This window comes from Garra rufa, unplaced genomic scaffold (genome assembly GCF_049309525.1).
Source record: "Garra rufa unplaced genomic scaffold, GarRuf1.0 hap1_unplaced_080, whole genome shotgun sequence".
In the NCBI taxonomy this organism is placed as follows: Eukaryota; Metazoa; Chordata; class Actinopteri; order Cypriniformes; family Cyprinidae; genus Garra; species Garra rufa.
Window position 1 is genome coordinate 21695 of NW_027394355.1, and position 16680 is coordinate 38374.

The following is a 16680-nucleotide window of genomic DNA, read 5'->3' on the forward strand; positions in this document are numbered from 1 at the left end:
CTGAACTGTGAATAGCGGAAAGAAGACTTCTATTTTGAAAACAGCACAACTTTTGAGCACCGGATGTAAACAAATACTCAGAAGCAGCACATGAGAGGTGGATTTCCATGGAATATGGACGCTGTTTGTCCTTAAACAGTGCAATGACAGCCCGCAGTATTTTACTAAGTCGGCAGATTTTGCCTTTTGGCCATCATTTACGGCGTGTCTTACCTGTGAAGGTGTTTAATTCTGTCCTATGAGTTTTGAGTGCGGTCTGTGTATGCTCTGAATTTGAAGTGTGCAGAAGATTTCATCTGCTGTAGGCTTAATCTACTGTATGCATGTTTTAGACGAGATGCTGTTGCTGAGGTTTTGTTTGTTTGCTTGTTTGTATCAGACTTTCTGCTCTTCCACGCGCGATGAGGTTCGCTTGGCAAAGGAGGCCAGCAAGAAATACGGAAAACCTGAACCCACTATTTTTTCTAAAATAATTGACAAAACTATCCCTGCAGCTATCATTTATGAGGATGACAAGGTAAGCCTTTAGGACCATTTGCTTAATACAGTGAAAAAAATATTCAGACACGGGATATTTTTTATATTTTTACTAGTGGGTGCAGGACACTATAGTTCATTTATGTTAGTTAGGATAGCAAAATAAAGTAAACTGTGACATATTATACCCAAAAATTCCTCATACAGTGGACTATCAGTAAAACTGATAACAATTTGGGACCAAAAATTATTCGGACACTTTGACCTTGTTTTGTTACATCCATTTCTATTAAAGTTATCTGACATTATCAAGACGAATTTGTTCTGACACAGTTTACCTCTGAGTTCTTGTCATATTTTATTACCATTTTCTAAATTATAGCGATGTGTTTTATAAATGAACAGTTTGCAAATTAATTTGCATATAAAATATATTGTTGCAGTGTCTAGCTTTCAGAGATGTAAATCCTCAGGCTCCTGTGCATTTCCTGGTCATTCCAAGGATTCCTATTCCCAGGATCAGTGAAGCACACGATGATGATGCATCGGTTTGTCTATCCATATGCAGTTTATTCATTTCTAGCTTTAATAATTACAGAGGATGACATACTTCTAACATCTCGACATTATACATCCAGCTCCTGGGTCATCTTTTGATAGTGGCCAAAAACGTAGCAAAGAAAGAAGGCCTGGATGAAGGATACAGAGTTGGTGAGTGAAATATCCTTTGTTTGAAATTGGTTGATTTAGTCTATGTATTATCTTGAAAGTATATGTAAAGCTTGTCATATAAAATAAATGTGTATAACTAAATAAATACTTCTGTGTTCCTTGAAGTCTTTTATGCTCATCAAAGTTCAATTTATTTGATCAAAAATACAGAAAAAAATAATGTTATGAAATATTATTGCCATTTAAAAAAACAGTTTTCCATTTTAATATACTTTAAAATATAATGTATTTTTTCGATGCAAAGCTGAATTTTTGTCAGCCGTTACTCCGATCTTCAGTGTCACATGATCCTTGAGAAATTGTTCTAATATGCTGATTTAGTATCAATGTTACTTAATATTTTTTTGAAAACCTTTTCAGGATTTTTGATGAATAAAAAGTTGAAAGTATAAATCTTTTCTAACAATATAAGTTTTACTCTCACAATTTATCAATTTGACATATCCTTGCTGAATAAAAGTATTAATTCCAACTTTGAATGGTATTGTATATTGCAAAAGATTTCTATTTTAAATAAATGCTGTTCTTTTAAATGTTTTATTTATCAAAGAATCCTAAAAAGAAGTATCACAGGATCCAACTAAATATTAAGCAGCTCAACTGTTTCCAATATTAATAATAAATCAGCATATTAGAATGATTTCTGAAGGATCATGTGACACTGAAGACTGGAGTAATGATGCTGAGAATTCAGCTTTGCATCACAGGAATAAATTATATTTTATAGTATATTAAAGTATTTTAAATTGCAATAAAATTTCACAATTTTATTTATTTTTTTCTGTATTTTTAATCCAAAAAAATCAAACTTTTGAACGGCATTGCATATGTTATTCATTTAAAATGGAACAATTTATTCAAACTAGACAAAAGTCGAGCTGGAAAGAACACCTCAGTGTTATTCAGAGGCCTAATTGATAATATTTAAATGCCCAAAAAGTAAGATGAAATTCTGTTAGCTTGTAATGTAAATACTGAAGTCTTTATAACAGTCTAGCAGACTACTTACATAAAATGCATATAAATATTGATGTCTATCTATGATGCATTACATTATATTAACCCTATAAACAGTAGTCTTTATAGGGTTAATATCTGCAGTATACTTAGTATAGTACACTATAGTGCTAACATGTAATTTGCTTCAAACAATGTATAATTTGCTTAATTATCTGTTGTTATTATTTACAGTCATAAACGATGGAAAAAATGGGGCACAGTCCGTGTATCACCTTCACATTCATGTTCTCGGAGGACGGCAAATGAAATGGCCTCCAGGATAGATGGACCTCCTGTCAAAATAAAAGTAATGCTCTGCATCTTTAGAGGAGATGAGCATAACTGATACACAGTACAAAATGGAAATGGATATTATCAAAAGAAATGTTTGTCAAATAATGAGAGAAACAGTTTTCAACATTAAAAGAACTGTACTGGTTTTCAGTCTGCAGTTGATGTTAACAAGCTGTTGGGTTAACAACCTGCACTTAACTGGGTTGGGTTACCTTTACGGTTGTTTACCGTCATCACGGGGTAATAAAAATGTTCTGGTAAGATTTGCAGGTTTTACAGGTTGATACAGGCAATAGGTATTACATGTTTGGCATATGCAAAACTGAAAAAAGAAGGAGAGGAAGTATATAAACAGGAAGTAAATGCACAATGTGTTTTATTCGTGAAATGCAAGCAAAACAAATTTCTTGCATAAGTTGTTGCATTGAAGTCAATAGAACAATTTACATATAAATGTTTATTAATAAGGCCCCCTGTGTTTATACCATGACAATGCATTTGAGGACGTGCTGAAATAAAAACACACTCAATTGGAAAATTTGTATTAGACCTGGTTTAGCCTCAGCTTAGGTCATCCTGTAGTAGACCTATAAACTGGTGATAGGTGGTGTGATCGAGTGACCTTGGTGGCCAGTGTGCCGGCTTCTATTGGTCACTTGTGAGTGTTTATATTAACTGAACTTTCATCCTATTTGCTGAAACATCAGTTGCATCTGTTCATCAAATCATATGCTGACTAGTAGAAACAAATTAATACAAAATCATAATAATCTTAATAATTTAAACAAACTGCAATGAGCAATTAACATAGAGTTTAAAACTTTATTTGAATCTAATTTGAATAAAACACTGGGATGCGTGTAGTAAATATATAATGGTCATTTTTATCTGGCATGAGGTGTGGATTTTTGTTAGCTGAAAGTTGCAAAATGATAAATGTCCACAATTGTCTTATCAATAATGAGTTTGCTTTATCTTATCCGGTGGAAGGCTTAGTGTAATCATAATCTCTCAGCTTTCATACTATCTACTTTGTGGCCTTGAAGTTTGCGTAACAATCTTAATGAACAACATGTTGATCGATAAACAACCATGAATTTGACTCGTCTCATTATCACTATAACCTGACACATCAAAAGCAGGTCTGCAAACATGAATGAATATCAATACAGAAATTTGCTGTTGAAATCTTCGTGTAGATGCCATGCAATACAAATTGAAAAGGAAGTTGTTTTAGAATGCAAATTCTATTGAAATATCAGCTGTAAAACATTTACATGACATGCCCAGTTACGATTAAATTTCTTTAGTTTCTATTTTAAGTCTGTAAGAGACACTCAACGTCAACAAAGAAAAAAACATCAACATTCAACATTTCGTTGACAATTTTTATTTATTTCTAAGGGTATATATGATGCTGTGGCGATTACATTGTTTGTTTTAATAATGAAAATGTGGTCGCAGACACCAGAAGTATGAAGTCTTGTCACCTGTTCTACGCATCACGTGACATGATTATTGTACCGTACAGTGAGTCCATAGGTTTGAATGGAATAGCAGGTGCGTTATTAAGTTGTTACTCCACCTGAGAAACAAATGTAGTTATTCATCCACTCCTACAACTACACAATTACCAAGCCTTCAACATAACAAGCACTGACAGGAACAAAACCACGTGTGAATACGTAAGTAAACTTTTATCACTTTATTTTTTGTTAACATTAGTAAATGCCTCCCCTGTATACGTTATAAAGATATTTGCAAAGCATACGAATGAGCTAAACCGTCACGGTAAAATTCATATTAGTTTCTAGTAAACATTCAGGTTGATATTTAGGTCTTTAACTGAATGTAGGGATGATATTTGAAGTGAAATGTATTCATATGTTTCAATTTAAGCTAGTTATCACAAGGTAAGGCGATTGTTGCTTTTCATAAAATGTGCTAATGACATTATTTGTGGGCCAAACTATGTTTTGTACGCTATTTACCTTAGTATTTAAGTCATTGTTTTTAGTTGCATAATTGAGTTCCACTGTAAGTGACCCCACATAGTATGACAGTATGCCTACTCTGTATATGTGGTATATATTTTGTTTTTCTGGAAAATAACAGTGTAAATTTTGAATATATATAGGCTATATTTTTGTATATATATATATATTTTTTTACTTCTCAAAACATTAAGGTGCGCCTATACAGAAATTGAATTGAAACCGAAACTCAGCATAGCCCCAGTCTCTGTTATACTCTTTAAAAAAATGATTTTAGCAATTTAAGTAATTAAGTAATTTTTTAATGCATAATTCCTTGATCCAGTAGTACAATACTATAGTATTTTGTGAAAAGCTGCCCATGTGAATGGATTAATATTGAACCTGACACCTCTACTCCCACACATTTAACTACAGATTAGTATCCAGTTCCTCAACGCTGTCAAATTATTTCGCAAGATTACTAAGGCCTATATCATTGTCCTTGTCTGTAATGTCATTCTCAGAGGTTTTTCTCTTCTGTGGACAAGTTCAGTTGGACACAGATCATGATGTGGCCACACTTGTGTTGTAATTAACATGAACTTTGTCCTTTCGCAATTTTGAGTAGTCAAGTTATGAACCTCTGCTCAAGGCATCATTCCCAGGATTTAAAAAAGGAACTTTTAATAATTGTCTTTAAATGTCCTTAAAATTAAATGAAGATGAGTAGACCTTTTTATAGTATGGGTGAATTCGCTCACCGGCTAAATTGATCACAATCACGAATATAAAAAAAACGTGGTATAAAAATCCAATATGCAATCTACACAAATTAAGAACTAGTTCACCCAAAAGTGAAAATTCTGTCATCATTTACTTACACTGAAGTTGTTTCAAACCTGTATGACTTTCGTTCAGGTGTTGAACAGAAAAGAAGATGTTTTGAAGACTGTTGGTAGCCTTTGGCCTCCATTGTATGGAAAAAATGTTTTTTTTTTTTTTGTTTGTTTTTTTGAAAGAAAGTCATATCAGGTTTGGAGCAACTTCAGGGTGAGTAAATGATGACAGAATTTCCATTTTTGTGTGAACTATCCCTTTAAATCTCAAATGTATTAATTACTTCAACATACTCTAGATGGCATACTTGTACAAACTTCACAAATGCCAATGTGTTATGAATAAACACATGTATTTCTCATGTATAATTCTAGATTTAAAGACGTGCACATCTGCACATTAGACTATTTAGTGTAATACTGTCTTAATCTGAATTTCCTAATGTTGGTGAAAGGTTAGTCATTGTCAGTAACCCCTCGTCTGCTGCTTTCATCATCTGGCAGCCTATCCACTGGCACATATTGCTTAGTATTTTGCAAGAGCTGGGGTACATATAAAAGATAAATGCCATTTTGAAACCACTTGCGTTAGAGTCCATTGACTGGATAGAAACCATTAGACATTTTTTAATTTATATTATAGATTTTCTTTATTGGATTTGGTCGGTACTTTGTGAACGCAAGGTTTTGTATTAACATTTAATTTTGTTGTCATCTTAAGACTCTGTACAATGTCTGCCGATGAGTTTATATCACAGAGTGATTCCAATGAAATTCCTGTCTCTGAAAATGATGCCGAAGGGTATGTAGACTTGATCAATGAAATATGTCATTCCTGTCCTCCTCCAACATTATAGCACTTACGTGATCATTTACTGCTAATTTGCTTATTTGATGTAGATATTATGATATAATGTAATAAGTCTAATTTGTCTTTCTTGCTAGTTCTGTTAAGACTGAAGAATATCAGACCGTAGCACTCCACGACTCCAAAAACCAACTGAATGGGGATTGTTCGTTTTCTGCAATGAACAGTAACACAGGTACAGTCTACACATGAATGTTCATAACATGCTTGCATATTAAAAATGCATTAATTCTGAAGAGTATTTAGTATGCATCTGTCAAGTTTTCCAAATACATTCATTCTTAATTAGAATTATATAATTATTAAATGTAATTTATAAATGTAGCTGCAGCAGAAATGATTTTTTGAAATTTCCTTTTTTTTACAAGAATATATATACAGTACAGACCAAAAGTTTGGACACACCTTCTCATTCAAGTTTCTCAGTTTTCAGTGGGTTAGTGATATTTTTTAAATATATATAAATTAATAAATAAATATTTTTTTAAATGGGTTTTTATACAAAAACTGCTTTTTTATGTAAAATTCACTTTATAAAAGACCCACATTTCTAACTTTAATTCATGGGGATAACATGGATAATTTCACATGGTTTAGTGTAAGATTTTTGCCCATCTTTTGGAAAATCCAGCTTTAAAAGTAAAAAAACAACTACAAATAACTTTTACCAGTAGGTGGCTGCAGAGCTCTACTATTTGCTATTTACTATTTGACCACCTGAAAGATATTTTTCACAAGTTTTTTCAGTTGAATTCATATCTACAGTGCAGACCAAAAGTCTGGACACACCTGAATGAGAAGATATATATATATATATATATATATTCACCAATTACATTATTGTAAAAATGACAAATTATATGACTTCTCAATGTTACTTTTTTGATCTTATAATTATAAACATTAAGAAATTTGACAAGAAAAAATATAAAATATTATTTATAAATGTAGCCGCAGCAGAAATGTTTCTGAAATTGTAAATAAAACAGGGATTTAAAAAAAAAAAAGCTAAACATTTTATTATACATATTATTATATTATATAAAATATATCATTCACCATGTACATTCTTGTAAAAGTTACAAATTATATTATCTCTGAATGTCAAGAAAAGAAAATATAAAATATAAGCTAAATATAAATCTAATATATTATATAAAATATATTATTCACCAAATGCATTCTTGTAAAAGTATCAAATTATATGACTTTTGAATTTCACACTTTTGATCTCATTAATAGAAACTTTTGGTCTGCACTGTAGATATGAATTCAACTGAAAAAACTTGTGAAAAATATCTTTCAGGTGGTCAAATAGCAAATAGTGGAGCTCTGCAGCCACCTACTGGTAAAAGTTATTTGTAGTTGTTTTTTTTTACTTTTAAAACTGGATTTTGACTGAAATCTTACACTAAACCATGTGAAATTATCCATGTTATCCCCATGAATTAAAGTTAGAAATGTGAGTCTTTTATAAAGTGAATCTTACATAAAAAAAGCAGTTTTTGTATAAAACCCCATTTAAAAAATATTTATTTATTAATTTATATATATTTAAAAAATATCACTAACCCACTGAAAACTGCACAGATGTAGAGTAAAAACTTTAATAAACAGAAAAATATACAGTACATACCAAAAGTTTGGACACACCTTCTCTTTCAAATGAATGAGAAGGTGTGTGTAAACTTTTGGTCTGTACTGTATATTTTTCTGTTTATTAAAGTTTTTACTTTGAAACAGTTATTTTACTTAGATATTGCTGTTACTTTGTAATTATTTCTGAAAGTTACTAGCAATATCTAAGTAAAATAATTGTTTCAAAGTAATTTTTATTAAGTAATATATATTACACCATCCTAGTTAATCATAGAAACAGAATTTGTACTGTCAGTTTTTTTCTTTTGAACCTGTTACACATGTGAAACCTGATTGGTGAGAAACACATATCCTGTCAGTAACCTGACCTATTTCTGCACTCTGGTTAAGCTATTAGTTCCTCCGTGTTTTCCTGAGTGTGTGACAGGAGACGAGGGCAGGTGTCTGAACGGACCAATCTTCACTTGCTTAGACAGCATGCAGAAGCCTTATCTATAAATTTGCAATACTATTCAGAAGCACTTTTAAAATACAACCATGTCTCCTGTGTGTCCTTGCTGTCCCGACCATAAAGGCGACGAACCGGCTATACCATTGACGCCAGGAGATGTGCGTCTCGCTCAAGCCCAGGAGCTATGGAGCACAGCCAGAGACAAGCCAGTCAAACTGAGGATGGCGGCGTCGGGACCCGGCTCAGAACCTCCAATGACGATCCACCAGATGTTCATGGCTACAGTGCAGAAGTACGGAGACTATCCTGCTCTCCGTTCCAAGAAAGATGGAATGTGGGTCACACTGACTTATAAGGAATACTATCAACAGACAAGAGCGGCAGCCAAAAGCTTTCTGAAGGTTTGACTTCACATCTTTTACATCTTTTAAAATGAATTTAATTAGAATAGGATGGTGACTTGATACTTGAAAGCTGTTTACTTGCATGGAATGTGCTGTGGTGTAAATAATATTTGCTCTTTGTTGGATGCTTAAACACAAATATATTCTAAAGTTTTTTTCAATCTAGAAGTTTATTTTGGATGTTTGTCTTGGAAAGTTCCTTTTAATTACATTTCGGATTCATACAGCTCCAAACAGCTCTAGGTGATGAATTACGTTTGCATATTGACTTTTTGTGCTTTTTGTGTACTCTAGCTTGGCTTGGAGCGATTCCATGGTGTCGGTATTCTGGGCTTCAACTCTCCTGAATGGTTTATAGCAGACATCGGATGTATCCTAGCTGGGTATTAACTGAGAATTCATTCAATCTGTTAAAATGTAATCTTCATAAACTTTGAGAATGAGGAAGAGACTTAAGAAAAAAAAATTGATGGAATGTTGGATCTGATTGTTGTCCTAGTTTTCTGAAAGCATATCTTGTTTGGTCACAGGGGACTGGCCACTGGAATCTACACCACTAACTCTCCAGAGGCTTGCCAGTATGTCGCTGAAAACTGTGAAGCTAATGTCCTGGTGGTGGAAAACAACAAACAACTGATCAAAATCCTCCAGGTAGTTTAAAAATGAAGAGTTTTTATTTAGTAGATTACCAATGCTAAAGGTGATTCATCTGGGAAAGACATAAACACCAGAGGTTATGCAATAAAAAGTTCCAGAATTGCAAGTGCAGAGGTATAATAGTATTTGTTTAAAAACAAAATGTGCATTCATAGTCAAGTTATGAGTCAAACATAGTTAATAGATTACTGATTTCATAATCATTACTGATCTATTAAATATTAGGCCAATCTTACGAGTGTGGAACAGTGAGTTATAGAGTTTGATAGTTGAATCATTTATCCATTGGATCACCTGTAAAAAAACCCCACTAAATATATTACTTCCTTCAGATATAACAATGAACAATACTTTGACAACATTAAATAATCCTTGCTGATGTCAAGTAAGTCAGTTAATTAAATGATTAAATGACAAAGAACAATACTGTGTGCAAAGTCATCCGAGTTGTTTTTAAAAAATTAAATGTAAATTCACGTCCCAGTCACTTTTTTTTGTTTAAATAAACATTACTTATAGAAAGAAAAAAAACTATTCTATTTTATATTTTTACATTTACAATTTCATCAATATTCTGTTTATTAAAGCCAAGAATGAATCAAGTTCATGTTTACTACATGTATTCCAAAATACTAACTCAAAGCAGTAACAATTTAAATAATGTTTTATTTGTGAACTTATGTTCAGCTATTGTTTTTAATAGTTAACTTATAATCTTTTCAAAGCTCAATAAATTTGAGCTTTGAAAACACACAAACACAAGAGGCAGGATTTATCACATGAACCAATCATAACTAGTCATATCCAATCATATCGCAATGTAGGCATTGCCTCCTCTCATGTGACGTTCTCCATTCACCTCCCAAAACTCATTGCACACTTTATGGGGTCTGTTAAAACTTAATGGGCTCAGGGGAGGCAAGAGAGACACGGACTCCCACTGTAACTTTACCTGCTGGTGTCGCTGTTGGACAGTGTTTCTTTAGAAAAATTAGTGATTTATACAGTTTTTAATGTTATATTTTGTATATATTTGTACTACATTTTTTCTCATCCAATATTTAGAGGAGACACTGCCTCCCTTGCCTCCTCTTCGGAAATGCCTCTGATACACAACCAATCAAAAGATTTTTTATGTTTTTTTAAAGTCTCTTTTGCTCTTCAAATCTGCATTTATTTGATTCTAAGTACAGCAAAAACTGTACAATTTTGAAATGTTTTTACTATTTAAAATAACGGTTTTCTATTTGAATACATTTTAAAATGTAATTTATTCCTGTGATTTCAAAGCTGAATTTTTATCATCATTACTCAAGTCACACGATCCTTCAGAAATCATTCATATATACACATTTTTTTTTCAGGACAGCATTTATCTAAAATATAAATCTTTTGTAACATTATAAATGTCTTTATCATCACTTTTGATCAATTGCTAAATGAAAGTATAAATTTCTATATTTTATAAAATTATACTAACCCCAGGCTGGTGTATAATGTTACAAAAGCTTTTTATTTCAAATTAATACTTAGAATATTTCTATTCATCCTGAAAAATTGTACTCAGCAGTTTTAAATATTGACAATAATAATAAAAATGTTTCTTGAGCAGCTAATCAGAATATAAGATGGATTTCTGAAGGATCATGTGACACTGAAGACTGGCGTAATAATGCTGAAAATGTAGCTTTGATCACAGGAATAAATTACATTTTAAAATATATTAAAATAGAAAGCAGTTATTTTAAATAGTTAAAATATTTCACAATGTTACTGTTTTTGCTGTATTTTAGATCAAATAAATGCAGGCTTGGTGAACAGAAGAGACTTCTTTAAAAAAAACAATAAATCTTACTGTTCAAAAATAACAGTATAAATATATGAATATATGAATCTTCTTATAAAAATACTAATCCATTTTCAATTCTTTTACTGTCCTCACAGGTCAGAGATCAGCTGCCACATTTGAAGGCAATTGTTCAGTACAAGGATGAACTGGAGCAGAAGTTACCAAATGTATATACGGTATGTTTTTGCCAAATAATACAATAAAAAATACCTCTGAATGCCTCTGAATAGTTGTACAAAACATGTAAGAAAATACAGATAGTGCAGATTCACTGATAGTTACTGATAAGCATTGTTTGTTCCCAAACAAGGAATTATCAGAATGTACAGTGTTTTTTTCTTTCACAAAAAGCCAGTCAAGGAAAATTAATCCCTGCTGAAAAAAAAACAACAGAAACCAACACACAACAGAAATTCCAATGGTTTCCACTACAAATACCATTGTCAACTTTTAACCATAAAACTATTAATAAATGTTTTCCTGTAGTGTGTTTTGGGACATGTTCCATTAGGATTTAGTGGTTTTACCAAGCCACCAATCGAAGGTGACCATATACCATAGAAACCCACAGGATCCATTACTTTTTCCATTAAAACCAAAACAATTCCCATTTTAACCAGTAAAACCTTTACATATTCTGTGATAGTTTCTATTGTTTTTTTTTCCAGCATGGATGTAAACAGCAAGATATTTCCAGTATGTCTACTAATCAAACAGTGCCATTGATATGTGCTTCAATTTGATATTCTTTCAGTGGGCTGAATTTATGAAGCTGGGAGAGAGTGTCCCTGATTCTGAGCTGGACACGGTGATTGACAGTCAAAAGGCCAATGACTGCTGCACTTTAATCTACACATCAGGCACCACAGGGAATCCCAAAGGGGTCATGCTCAGCCATGATAATGTGAGTGACACATAAAATGGCTACTTCAGCACTCATGCTAAATGTAATTACTCACATATAAAACCAGTGTAATTTCTTGTCATTTTATTGGGATAAGTAGTGCTGTCCTTAAATTCATCCTTCCTCTGTCCAGATCACTTGGACAGCCAGCTCAGCAGGTCTCATGGTCAATCTGCGGATGGCTGAGGAGGAACTCGTGAGCTACTTGCCCTTGAGTCACGTGGCGGCTCAGGTCCAAGACATGTGGATCTGCATGAGGGTTGCTGGCGTAGCCAATTTCGCTGAGCCGGATGCCCTGAAGGTTAAAATCCAGCTTTTGTTTTTCTAGATTTGTATGAATTCATTCAGCAGACACTTTTCTACGAATGAGGAAACACAACATATTAACTATCAGCACCTTTGCTAAAATGACCATAGGGCTCTCTGGCCAACACTCTGAGAGAGGTGCGTCCCACAAGCTTCATGGGAGTTCCTCGAGTGTGGGAAAAAATGCAGGAAGCAATGAAATCCGCTGGTGCTAAGTCTTCCATCACAAAGAAGAAGATTGCAGACTGGGCCAAGGGGATTGGACTTCAGGCTAGCTATAATGCCATGGATGGGTGCGTTTTAAAAGACCTATGGATTCAGTTGTAGTTTGAATCGTATGAAAGAATCTCACAGCTCATTTTATTTCTCTACAGTGATTCCTCAGTGCCGTGGGGCTTCACGTTGGCCAATGCCCTGGTTTTCAAGACCGTAAGGAAAGCTCTGGGCCTTGACCGCTGTAGAGCCTGTTACACAGGTGCAGCTCCAATCACCAAAGACACGCTGGAGTACTTCATGAGCCTTTACATTCCTGTCTTTGAGCTGTACGGCATGAGCGAGAGCACCGGACCTCACTCTGTCTCCTGTGCCGAGGGTTATCGCATTATGAGGTCAGAGTTATGATGTGCTTTATATTTGCCTAACATTTTGTTGTTATTATACTCACTTTACTTCAATATGGAAAAGAAAAACTGCATGTGGGTTTGGAATGACATATAACTACATACCAGAATTGTACCTTTTGGATGGACTGTACATTTAAAGGATTCTAAGTTTTGTAGTTACAGTGACCATAAAAAGTAATTGGACACCTAAAAGAATAGTTCACTCAAAATCAACAATTTGGTCATCATACAGTTGACAGTATTTTTTCCATATGACAGAAAATACACAAATCTGCCATAAAACTAAAACAATACCATAATAGCATGAACATAGTATTGTTAAAATAACATTATAATACTTAGAAACATACAAATAAAACAAATTTCACGAGAAAAAAACTTGTTAATCCTGCTACATATTATTCACAATATTCAGACTTAATAAAAGGCCAATGCAAATAAAACATCTTTGGGCCAGAAGTGTCAATACATGAAGAATATTCATTCCAGACTGCAGCGGCTGGAACAGAAAAACTGAAAATCTCCCTTATACTTGAAGTGGGACTGCAAAAAAGTTAGACACATTCCTCCAGCATGTCAGTGTTAATTTGTTACACTTGTGTGAACTTGACTTCAGATATCCACTTAGAATAACTATTGGTGGAAAGTCATACTTCTGAAAAAAAAAAACTGTTTAGCAGGATCTGCAGATGACAGACATTTGTTCTCCTCTAGTTGTGGTAAGGTGTTGACTGGCTGCAAAACTAAGTTAGACAAGCCAGATGCAGATGGGAACGGAGAGGTCTGTTTCTGGGGGAGGCATGTGTTTATGGGATACCTGAACATGCCAGACAAGACTGAGGAGGCACTGGATGCAGACGGGTGGCTTCACTCGGGAGACCTGGGCAAACACGACAATGAGAACTACCTGTACATCACTGGCAGAATAAAAGGTAGAAACACACATCAAAATGGAGCATTTCACATTTGTAAAATAAGGGTAAAACAATGCCCACCAACTTTTATTTTTTAGTGAACTTGATTCCGGGGTTTTTCTCAAAGGGATTTAAAGGGACAGTTCTAACAAAAAATGAATTCTGTCATTAAATACTCATGTCATTACAAACTTGTAAGACCTTCGTTCATCTTCAGAATACAAATTAAGATATTTTTGATGAAATCCGAGAGTATTCCGACCCTGCATAGTCAGCAAACGTAGCTGACACGTTCAAGGCCCAAAAAGGTAGTAAGAACATTGTTAAAATATCCCATGTGACATCAGTGGTTCAATAAAGCAATAAGCCCCAAGAAGCCGTGGTTTACAGTGAATTTATAACAGCTAAGGGGCGTTGTTAGGGACGTCCCCTTAGCCGTTATAAATTCACTGTAAACCACGGCTTCATGGGGCTTATTGCCTTTATAAATCAGTTATTCTATATACATAGTAAGGTTTCACAAAATAAAACAGAGTAAATAAAGTGTAATGATATTAATAAAAAAAAAAAACCATTATTCTTCCGCCAAACAATGTAGTTCCTCAGAAATGGTTGTGGTTGTAACACAGTGGTTGCCAAGCAACACACAGATGTAAACAAAGGTGTAAGTTTGTATTTGAATAGCTTCAAATGTCTTTGCTACTTTCATTAATGTGCAGCGATTGGCATGGAAGAGAAGAATTTGTTACGGTTGAACCACTGATGTCACATGGACTATTTTATTGCTGTTCCTACTACCTTTCTGGACCTTATCCTTATCCATTCTAACAATTACAATAGGGTTTTAGTGCTACTTGCTCGAACCCCTTAAATTGAAATAAACATTTGTTTATACATGTGTATCTAATTACCTTATTCTTGCAGAATTAATCATTACTGCTGGAGGAGAAAATGTAGCACCCGTCCCTATTGAGGACGCCCTAAAGGAGGAGGTGTCAATCATCAGCAATGTCATGCTGGTTGGAGACAAAAAGAAGTTTCTCTCTATGCTTCTCACATTGAAGGTGAGTCTACATTTACTTAAAGGAATAGTTTACCAAAAAATGAAAAAATGCACTCATCCTCAGGAGTTTGTTCCTTCACTGAAACAGATTTGGAGAAATTTGGCGAGGCGTAATGCTAAATTTCTCCAAATCTGTTCCAATGAGGAAACAAAATCCTGAGAATCTTGGATGACCAGAGGGTGAGTATTTTTTAAGCTATATTTAAATTTCTGTGTAAATTATACTTTTAATGAGGCTATTAAATATGCAAATGTTTTACCATCTTTGCCAAGGCACCATTTTTCAGAAAGAATGTTGTACGTTTTTTATTTTTAGTGTACTGTTGATGACAATGGAGACCCCACAGATGAACTGACCCCATTAGCGGTGGAGTATTGTCGGCAGCATGGTGTAATTGCCACCAAAGTTTCAGAAATCATTAACAAAAAAGAGCCAGCCATTTACAAAGCTATCCAGGAAGGCATAGACCGCACAAATGCTAAAGCCACATCCAATGCCCAGAAAGTCCAGAAGTGGACCATCCTTCCACGAGACTTCTCCATATCTGGTGGAGAACTTGGTGAGTGTTATTTCTTGACATAGACAAGGATATAAAACAACAAGTGAGTTTATTGACAAACGGCATCTGTCAGCGCAGCAGACAACTATGAGAAGTATTTGTGTCAGTAGGTTTTACTTGTTTTGATGAAAGGCACTTTACGCAACACACTGAACATATATTTGCCTAACCACATTCCTAAACGCATAATTGTAGTAAACTATGTTAACAGACTGATAGATCTATTAGATGTGAATGCTAAGATGTTTTTTGTTTTTGTTTTTCTCAGGTCCAACCATGAAGCTCAAGAGACCTGTTGTCAGTAAAATGTATCAAGAAGATATAAACAAATTTTATGGTGAATAACAGAAGAACACAAATGAAACTGTGGAAATGAAACGGATGACTACACTGGGATACTATTCTTTTTGCCATTGATCGGTAATTTGTATTTTGCTCACTCCAGGGCTTCCAATGGACCTCACTATTATAACACATTTTATTGTCCTAAGTCAAACTTTACATCATTTTATACTAATAGATGTATTACCTTCTACAAAGTTGCAGTTAATCAGTTTTATATCTATCTATTTGTCATTATAACTGTATATTCTGTACAGTATATGGAATTGCAGTTGATTGTATGTATTACTGTGCAGTTACTATGCATATTACTGTTAATGTCAAATCTGTGATGAAGTCAGTTTGTCCAAAAAGAAATAGGCTTAGATTGATTCTGTACAGGTTAATAATGTTGCTGCACACTTTTGTTGATACTTCAAACATTTACAGCGTAACTGTAAAGAAACGTGTGAGGATTGTTTATTCTCTTGCTGTTCAAATTTCACCCAGCACATTTAATATTTATGAGGCTGGAGATTATATGCTGGAATATATAAATAAATAATATATACAACTCCATGAGTAAAGTATGCATTTGTATGTATCTGCAAATGTTAATTATTTGACCAAAATAAGAGGAATCACACAAAATGCATGTTATTTTTTATTTAGTACTGACCTGAATAAGATATTTCACATAAAAAAAAAAACGTTTACATACGCTTGATTCTTAATACTGTGTTCTTAATACCTGAATGATCCACAGTTGTTTTTGTTTTGTTTTGTGATAGTTGTTTATGAGTCCCTTGTTTGTCCTGAACAGTTCAACTGCCCGCTGTTCTTCAGA

General features: G+C 33.8%; 2 protein-coding genes across 2 annotated transcripts; both read left to right on the top strand.

The window, feature by feature from the left end:
- Positions 1 to 66: 66 nt before the first annotated feature.
- On the top strand, positions 67 to 2647 carry LOC141316188 (uncharacterized HIT-like protein Synpcc7942_1390). Its single transcript, XM_073832770.1, has 5 exons — positions 67 to 221; positions 380 to 517; positions 921 to 1025; positions 1116 to 1188; positions 2401 to 2647. Exons 1-5 carry the CDS (start codon positions 108 to 110, stop codon positions 2490 to 2492), a joined length of 522 nt encoding a protein of 173 aa, XP_073688871.1. The 5' UTR covers positions 67 to 107; the 3' UTR covers positions 2493 to 2647.
- A 3213-nt stretch (positions 2648 to 5860) lies between these two features.
- On the top strand, positions 5861 to 16407 carry LOC141316187 (long-chain-fatty-acid--CoA ligase ACSBG2-like). Its single transcript, XM_073832769.1, has 14 exons — positions 5861 to 6116; positions 6260 to 6357; positions 8356 to 8633; positions 8931 to 9019; positions 9167 to 9287; positions 11238 to 11318; positions 11897 to 12046; positions 12180 to 12347; positions 12464 to 12645; positions 12727 to 12960; positions 13690 to 13907; positions 14814 to 14953; positions 15269 to 15512; positions 15781 to 16407. Exons 1-14 carry the CDS (start codon positions 6046 to 6048, stop codon positions 15855 to 15857), a joined length of 2151 nt encoding a protein of 716 aa, XP_073688870.1. The 5' UTR covers positions 5861 to 6045; the 3' UTR covers positions 15858 to 16407.
- The last annotated feature ends 273 nt before the right edge of the window (positions 16408 to 16680 follow it).